This window comes from Notolabrus celidotus, chromosome 6 (genome assembly GCF_009762535.1).
Source record: "Notolabrus celidotus isolate fNotCel1 chromosome 6, fNotCel1.pri, whole genome shotgun sequence".
In the NCBI taxonomy this organism is placed as follows: Eukaryota; Metazoa; Chordata; class Actinopteri; order Labriformes; family Labridae; genus Notolabrus; species Notolabrus celidotus.
This window is the reverse complement of record NC_048277.1, coordinates 24699532-24708999: the sequence shown is the minus strand read 5'-3', so window position 1 is coordinate 24708999 and position 9468 is coordinate 24699532. Positions and strand designations below refer to the sequence as shown.

The 9468-nt window shown below is 39.9% G+C and overlaps 1 protein-coding gene across 1 annotated transcript; it reads left to right on the top strand.

Moving 5' to 3' along the window:
• Positions 1-583: 583 nt before the first annotated feature.
• fan1 (FANCD2 and FANCI associated nuclease 1) lies at positions 584-8121 on the top strand. The gene is given in 16 exon segments (XM_034685637.1): positions 584-994; positions 997-2083; positions 2166-2306; positions 3679-3774; positions 3777-3879; positions 3966-4199; positions 4295-4426; positions 4511-4619; positions 5731-5850; positions 5939-6103; positions 6214-6376; positions 6461-6564; positions 6656-6797; positions 6800-6849; positions 7152-7280; positions 7404-8121. Coding segments are annotated over 16 exon segments (2997 nt in total). The 5' UTR covers positions 584-910; the 3' UTR covers positions 7542-8121.
• Positions 8122-9468: the final 1347 nt, after the last annotated feature.

Here is a 9468-nt window from a genome sequence, read left to right as displayed (position 1 = left end):
TAGTAAATATACTGTATACTAAATACTATACTAAATGTATATTTTTATTTTTATATTAAAATTTATATTTATATTAACATTTATATTTATATTTAACATTTATATTATATTAACATTTAGATATATATTTAGCATTTGGATTTAACAGTGATTTTAACTTAAATATATTTTCAGGACAAAATTAAAAGTGAAGATCACAAATATTCCTCTAAATTTGATACAAAAAATGACTTAAAATTAACTACATTTTATGACGGTTTGTTTGGAGTTAAATGTGGAGAATGTTGCTGTTATTTTCAGTGTGCACAACTTTACAAACGGTGCACCATATAAATCACATACCTTCATCACATATTTAAAAGCCCAAAGTCAGCTCACATTTAACAGTTTAATGAGTGTTATATAAAGTAAAATAGCTAGAGAACTCTTATTTCTCTATTTTAAGATTATTAATCATATTTTAAAATACGTATGAAAACGTGCTACTATGATAGATGTCGATTTTTAAAAATGAATATTACCATATATTTTAATATTTAGGTAGTAAGAGCAAATGTCGATGTTTCTGATATCGATTACTCTTGCCTGACAGATATTCTGCGCTCTGCTGGTCGAGCCTGAGAAGCGGGATTGTTGTTCTCCGGCTCCTGTCGCCATATGAGTCACCGGTATGTTAACTTGTGTTTTAAATCGCAGACAGTTATCGTGTCATTGCTTTGGGATCTTATAATGCTTTCGAGGCTTTCCAGAATGTTCAAATAGACAGTAGTTCATTAAGAAGTCTAACTTTTGGACGTTACCGATAGCATATGAATTTAGCTAAACACACAGCATTACTCTGCTAGTCCTACTCAGATATGCAAGACAGAGAACAAATCTAAAAAACGCAAAGTTTCTCTACCCCTTCATCATGACCGAGAGAGCCGACAGAGACACACCCAAGAGAAAGTTGTCATTGTCTAAGAATAAGAAGAAAGGCAGTGCCAAAGCTGGATTTCTGCCAATGCTGCTACCACAACTCCTATCACCTCGTTCTTCAGCAACCAGCCTTCAGCTCTCCTGGCCTGCCCCCTGTGCGGCCAGCAGGTACCCAGATTCAAGATCAATGAGCACATTGATTTAAAGTGTCAGAACTTTGAAAGGGGAGACAGCAGTGCAGCCTCAGCAAGCAATAGTGTTGTGCCAAGCATCCATTTGTCACCTCGGAGGAATCCCCCAAAGTCCCCAGCGTTGGATCCAAACAGGGAGGAAGAGATGAAAGAGACCAAGACCAGCCCTTATTTTAAAAAGAATAACTGTCAGCAGCAGCAGGCACCTCGGGAGCTGATCTGTACACGTGTAGTCAGAGCGCTCGACCTAGGAAGTCTGGCCTCTAAGTTATCTCAGAAGTGTCTTAAAGTGTCTGAGAGGACAGAGACAGAGGATGAACATGACACAACATGTCCTGAAAAGGAGATGTGTTTATCTGATTCTCTCAGCAGCTCACAGAAAGAAAATCTCATTCAGAGCATCGTTGACAAAAAAAGGGATAGTGCAACAGACATTGACGTCACGGCAACCAGCTCGGACACAGCGACAGCAGTGAACAATACATCATGTCCAGGAGAAGGACAGAATGAATCTAAGTTGGCCCAAAAACTGGTTACACCAAAGATGCAGTCCTCTTTCTCTAGACTTGCAAAGAGAAAAAGTTCCACAGTGAAAGTGTCTGTCTCTAGAAAGAAAGTCAAATATGAAGGGAGCAGTGGAGAGCCACAGAAACATCCATCAAGTGCAACAGTACAGGAGAAGACTGATACTGACCCATCTTCTACTGCTGAAACTCCTGATCCTCAACTGAATTCAGAGAAAGCATGTGAGGATAATGCTGCAGTGATTAAAAGTGCTTCAGTTGCTGAGCCTGGTGCTTCAGAGAACACTAATAGTGACCACCAAGCTGTCGAGATCTCCCCTCCCTCACAGCTCCCTTACTACCTGCGTAACTTCCGGACCGTGCTCGAGGGAGTCCTGGAGAACGAGGACGACAGGGCGCTGTTCGACCAGCATGACATGTCGGTCGTGCATGCGTTTGAGAAGCTCTCAGGTATGCAGAAAGAACATCATGCATATATTGTTTTGAAATGAAAGCAAGGCCTCATCACTCACATGTGTTTTTCTCTCCATAGTCATGGGGCAGAAGCTGTATGTGAGGCTGTTTCAGAGGAAACTAAAGTGGCTCCAGGTGAATAAACTGGGTTATGAGGAGATAAGCAGTGACATGGGACCTGTCACTCAGGAGCTGGTTGAAGCTGGGTTTCTACAATCAGGTAAACAAAGCCTTAAGATATTATACAGTATTTTGACATTCACTGACATGTTTTGGAGAGTTATCTTAACCTCTTACACTATTTCAATGTTTTCCTCATGTCATGACGATGAAGTTTTGTTATATCCTCAATGTTTTAAATCTGGATTTTCATGCTTTTTGGCGTTATTTCCAAACATTACTTATCCCTCCTGGTTTATTACTGCTGTTCCACAAGGATGAGAAAAGGATAGAGAATAGAGAAGCTGATATCTTAACAGTCTTGTCCAGTGAATGCTGGAATAGGCTTAAATGCACAAAATCCTCCAATTTTTTTAAAACAGATGGTGTAGTTTATTTTTTTCTTTATTCTCATTTAAACCTCTCCTCTTACACACACAGTACTATCATATTACACCTGCAGGCCTATGTAAGCATTGGGGAGGCCAAATGTGGCCATTGGAAGATAAAGGGATGTAAATCTCCCTATGCACCTGTGCACAGCCACAAATTGTGACTGGGGAAGCACTTGTACATCCTCACGTCTCCAATGGTACATTGGAAAGTCCCTGTCAGCAGTTTTGTAAGGGCAACCTCTCTCCCTACCAAGATGCCGAGAGATGGATCCAATAACCCAGTCACAGTTGTTTTCAAATAGGGTTCATGACTCGGTCACGATTGTTTTTGATTCAGACTCACTAACATTCGGCACCTATATCTCCCAGTGAGTGGGGTGATGTGCCTGTCACGTTGTTACCCACACCATAGGAAGAATTATGGTCAAGATATCCAATCAAAATGTTATAAAATGAAGATAAGGTATGTCTTTGAGACCTTTTGTGCCACACATTCCCACTACTCTTTCCTATATTAATCCCTGTAACGTCTTTGTTCTTCAGTTGGTCTGCAGCAGAGGATCAACTCACTTTATTCAGATGCATGGGTGAATAAAGTCTTTCTTGGATTGAACTTCGGCTGGACTCCTGGAGTGATTTGAACTTAACATTTTTTATTCAGGGAAGACTCAACGCTTAGAATATTTATTAAGAAAGTGAACTTAGATTGAGACCAGACAAAGTGTTTTAGAAATTATTACACATCTATAGACTGATACAAATGGTGTATTACGAGCAACGCTTGGTCCCCTCAGCCAGTCATCCTTTAGAATTTGGCTGGTGACTCTTGGTCTCTTTTCTAATCTTTTGGTCCTCTGTATTCAACTTTTACCACAACTTTGTATCAGTCCTTTTCCTGTCTTCGTGCATTTTTGTTGGCTTTTTTGTGGAGCCCTTCTCAGTAAAGTTGTCTTCTAATAAAGTATAATAAAAAATCTGTGTTATCCTGCTACGACTCATCCCCTCTTGATGCCCTCTTGCTGCTTTTGTCGATAAAAGAGAGTGATCTTCAGGACTTGGGTGAAGCTCTGGATCTCCTGCCTGCTCCTGAACTCAAATCTCTGGCTAAAACTTTCCATCTGGGCAACTCTGGGACTCAAAGCAGCAGCTAGTGGATGGGCTCCTCCGTCTAAGCAGGCAAAAGTCCCTCTTCTCTCTGACCCCTGCTCAAAACAACATTGGTGCTGTCATTCTTAAAAGGTGAGATGATGTAATACATTGTGCTTACTCACAATTTTTTTTTTTTTGCGAAATTAATTTCAACCTGGTTCTCCTTGCTGTAAAAGGGCGAGGCAGCTTACAGGTTCCTGTGTGCGTCTGTGTCGTGGTCCCCGGGCTGTCTTCTCTCGCATCCTTCTGCTCTTCTCTCTGACGGACACCATGGATGAGGAGGAGATGGCGGCTGGTGGGCAGAACCAACTCTTCACTATCCTGATGGTTAACTCAGGACGTTTGGCCTTCCCAGATTATAAAGTGCAGCGGAAAGCAAAGGTGTTCCTGGACAGAGAAGATCTCATCAGGTGAGCCCTGCTAGAAGACTTCTCCCAGGTTTATAGCATTTAGTCTTAACATGACAGCCATGAAATAAATACCTTTATTCTATCCATCAAAACAGATATGAAACATCCATGCGAGGACTGCTAGAGATCGTCTCAGCCATGCAGGGAGGTCAGTGGGAAGAGGCCATGGAGCTTTACACTGTAGCCAAAAGTGTCTGGCAGGAGCTGAAGCAAAGTCATGACCTCAGGTGGCATTTATTGACTTCTGCTGAGAAGAAATATCCAGGTCACCTAGATATTGTTTATTATTAACACTATTATTGTGTTGGCAGTCATCAGGAGCAGCTGCCTGTGTTCCTGCGCAGCTTCACAACAGGATGGGCCTACACTCGGATCTTATCTAGAGGGGTGGAGATCTTGCAGAGGCTACGTCGCTATGAGGTTAGACTAACAATGGCTCACAAAGATTCAAATATTTATAAATATAAAAGCATCAATAACAGAGTTTCTTTGCAGCACTTGAATTTACGGAATTTAATTGTAGTCATTTACAGAACTGAACGGATGAAAAAAAATAGAACAGAAAAAAAAGTTAAATGGTTCTTATTTACAACAGGGAGTACAAAATGTGGGGTATTGGCTAGTTACTTGCTTCCTGTTTGGGAAGGGATCTTTGTCCGGGGATCATCATCCATCTTTTTTGCATAAGAGTGAGTAATAAGCTCCTATAGCTCTTAACTCTCTTAGCAGAAATAGTCGAACTGAATTCTTAAACACACTTTAAAAAAATGATTTAAAAACAATCAAGCTGTGAACACTCAATACTAGGGTTTCAAAATTCCGTGAATTTTCGAAGTTGGAAACTTTCCATTGGAATAAACGGGAATAAACCAGGAATTTACTAAATTGAAGGTTGACTCTTAATGGGGAACTTAATATAGTTTGGGAAAATATATTTTAGCATAATCCTGACAAAAACAACCAGATTTCATGCACATATCACACTGCTTACTGCAGGGCTATTGAGACCACGCCCCTACATGCTCTATTCATTTAACATTTTGAAAGAAACTTTGTTGGTATTGCATTTTGTTAATTTTTGAATGGGTTGGCTTGGGGGGGATAAGCAATATTTAACTCAGCATTCATGTTTTTGTTCTTCAATGAAAAAATAGATTGTTCAATAAAATATTTAACACTTGATAAAGTTCTCCTTACAAATACATTTGTTTTAATTGTATTATTGTGGATGAATGTCTGCTTATAACAAAACAAATATTTATGCTTGGATATGATACATTTCCATTCAATTACCAGTTAATTCCCATAAATTCCAATAATTTCCAATTTGAAACATTTCCAAAATTCCCCAGCTTAACTTCCCATGGAAATTTACCGGAAATTTTCGACCCTCTGCAACCCTACTCAATAGTCAAATAAGGTCTGTAAATTGTAGTCAGGATTGTGGAACTTTGAATAAGTGTAACAATTTGAAATGGACAAATTTTTGGAGACCTGAATAAATTTGTGATGGATCTACTTTTGTGCACAGGAAGCAGTTGAAGAGCTGCGGTCCTTACTGTCGCAGTCCATTTACTGTCCTGATAGCCGAGGACGATGGTGGGACAGACTGGCCCTGAACCTTCACCAGCACCTGAAAAAGCCTGACCAAGTGAGCAGCAGAATCTGTCGTGGCACTAAGCTCCATGCGTCACCATATGTAGTTTGTCTGGTGGTGTTCATTACCTTGTTTCTTACAGGCTATTTGTGCTATGAATGATGGGCTTTTGGACCCTCTGGTGCGAACTGGGCATAAACTCTCTCTTCATCAGAGAGCAGTGAGGATGAAAGAGTCTGCAAGCTTCAAGAAGCATCGTCTGAGACTGAAAGAACTACCCACTATCCAGGTCCAAGATGTCAAACATGTGAGTGCAGCGTTATTTTAAACTTTACAGGACAGGAAAACTAAATTGTGATAGTTTGGTGTTTTTAAGAATTATGTTTTTTGAATGAGTGTTTTTACTTTCACCTGCAGGTTACTATCAGGGGACAGCTGTTCCCTCATGAGGGCGGTACAGGGAAATCTAGGTTCCTTATACCAGCTAACGAAGAGGGGGAAGAGGGCGGTAATGCTACTGTCATCTGCTCTGTGGAAGAGCTGTCCTTGGCGCATTACCGCCAGCAGGGCTTTGACCAAGGTGAGCAGTTTTTCTTCACCTATAAAAAACATTTAAGTGTCCTTTTATTACCTTAACATTGTCATATAATTTTCATTTCATTAGGAATCCATGGTGAGGGCTCAACTTTCTCAACATTGTTTGCTCTTCTGCTGTGGGATGTCATTTTTATGGAGGGTGTTCCAGATGTTTTCAGAAATCCATACCAGGTAGTCTCTTTTTTTTTTCTACCTTTATTATTTTTGGGGAGAATATCTGTTTATTTCTACTATTTCAACTCATCCTTCTTTTCTCTCACAGACATGCCCACTGGATCTTTACACTGACTGTTTCTATGAGAACAGAAAAGAAGCCATTGATTCTCGTGTGCAGCTAATTAGAGAGGCATCTTTAGAGACTCTGCGTGACATGCTGGAAGATGTCTGGACTTCCCAGGAGGGTAAGTGTGTTCACTAGTCAACTGGGAGCGTTTTGCATCACTTCAGCAGGCACAGGTATTTCCTGTCATTCTTAAATTAACAGTCAGAGAAGAAAAGTGTGTAACATGTATTTCAGTTCAAAAGTCTAGCCACAAATCCTGCCTTTACTAAGATGAGGTTTTAGTTTGCAATGCTGTTGAAGAACACTTTATTATATTGAGATGTGTTTTTAATATTTTGTCCACAAAACATGAAGATTGTAATGTTAAAATCTATCTGTTTCACATTTTTGGTAGCCTATGATTTGTTTAACTAGGACACTGATACTGAAGGTTCTGGCATGGCACCATCATAACCACCTAACCCTGTATTTGCAGTCCCTTGTTTCATGCATGGGTGGAGCCTTCTTAGGAGGCATAATAGCTAGAATGTCAAAGGACTACAGACACTGTCGTGGAGGTTTGCCTGACCTCGTGGTGTGGAGCACTGCAACCACTACCTACAAGGTAAGATCATATCAAATCCTGCCACTCTTTTTTTCTTTCCTTGTAGTGCATGCTTGTTTTAATTATTGCTACATGAATTATTGTGCACTATACAGCATGAGATGAAATTTGTTTTTTTCAAAGCTGGTGGAGGTGAAAGGGCCTAGTGACCGGCTGTCCCAGAAGCAGCAGATCTGGCTGGATGAACTGCAGAAGCTGGGAGCTGGCGTAGAGGTGTGTCACGTGGAAGCTACTGGAGCCAGAGGAGCTCGTCTGGAATAAACAGACACTAAAAATGACTGATAAGACTTCTCTGCTTACTGAACCAAGAGAGGTCAATATGGACTGGGTTTGAAGGAACAGCCTCTGAAAAAAGGAATAGGCTTTTTTGATACTGTTCATCTTAAACAGATGTTGGCTTTTATCCTAAAAGTGCGTGGTTTTTCCATGTATAACACATTGAATTCTACCGGAGTTTTGGGAGTGTCATTTTGAGGCGTTTAAAACAGCTGCATTAACAGGAAGAGGTGCGTCACGATGAAGACGAGAACTCCCAGGATCATAAAAAAATAGCTTGCAAACAGATCGTCAGAGCTGATGCATAACAGGAAATGGATCCAACACTAAACTGATGGTGTTTTCCTGTGAAACGCTTTTTTTAAACTTACGTTGCTAAGCAACAAAAATTCACAATAGATTGGCTGCTTGTGAATTGTATGACAACTCCAAGAGTTATGCAAGTAATTACTGTAGTAACTGGCCTGTAAATATGCACGTCAATACTGTAAGAAATATAAGCTGAGTATTAAAAGAGAAATTGTTTGAAATAGAGGGCTGCAATAAATGATTGTGTTCAACATCATATACGTTTCTATTTGATCAATGAATCAATCAACAGATGTTTCATCAGTCTGTGGTGGCAAGTGTGTTATTCTATGCCACAGTCTGCTGGGGAAGCCGTGTGAAACACAAGGATGCGAGGTGACTGGACAAACTAGTGAAAAGAGCTGGCTGTGTGATTGGAACCAGGTTGGACTCACTAGGGGCTGTGGTGGAGAGATGCACACAGAAATTCTAAATTACACAGATCATCCACTTCACAACTTCTTTGTAGACCAGAGAAATAGCAGCAGTGGACGGCTCATCTCTCTGCGCTGCAGGACTGAGAGATACAGAAAATCATTCATCCCTGCAGCCATTAGGCTTCATAACTCTAGCCAATGGGAGATGAGCTGACAGACAACTGAATTACTTGTTTTTCATGTGATTTTTATAATTTTATCTGCCAGACACCTGAATTTCTGCCTTGGGGGATTAATAAAGTACCTTCTCTTCTATTCTATTCTATTCTATTTGGATTGAATAAGTGTTTGGTTAATGAAAACATCAGGATGTGAAATTGCTTCTCAGATCAAGGTGCCATTTTTATTTACATCATTGCTCGTGTAGTCTGCCTGACCAACAAGTCCAAAGTCCACATTATTCGGCTCAACTCAAAATCACAGAAAATCATCACAATTGAGAGGCTTACTTTTAAAATACTGTACGTTTTAAAAAAAGTTTAATATTTAGTTTCCCACTGTGTTGAAATATTCAATTCATTTCAATTCCAAACCTTTATTTATTCTCATAAAGACATTGAGGTTTCCCTCATCTCCAATGTTGTCGGGATCACAGGCACATTAGAAACAGCAAACAAACACACAATCATTCACAAAATAATATATTAATTAAAACAGATACAATTCGAGACACAGTCGTCTGAGATCCAAGTCTTAAATTCTGCAAAAGAGGGAATGGATGTCAGCTTTAAAGTCTGTTGGAGGGTATTCCATGATTTAGGGGCATCAATGGAAAATGCTGATCGACCCAGTTCAGTGTTAACTCGAGCGACTTTCAAAATGAGCCAATCAGAAGAGCGAGTCCCGTAAGATACATAATTCCATTCCAACAAGTCTGTAAGGTAGGTAGGGAGCTCTCCAACATGTGCTTTAAAATATACAAAAGCCAGTGTTTGTTCCTCCTTTGCTCAAGAGAGGGCCAACCAACCTTCTCATACAGGACACAGTGATGGGTATAATAGTCAGTTCAATTTGCTTTATTGGCATGAACAAAGACATGTTGTTGCCAAAGCACATACGATTTATATACATACATTACATATATATTCATCACATATTATATTCATTACATATATATTCATTACATA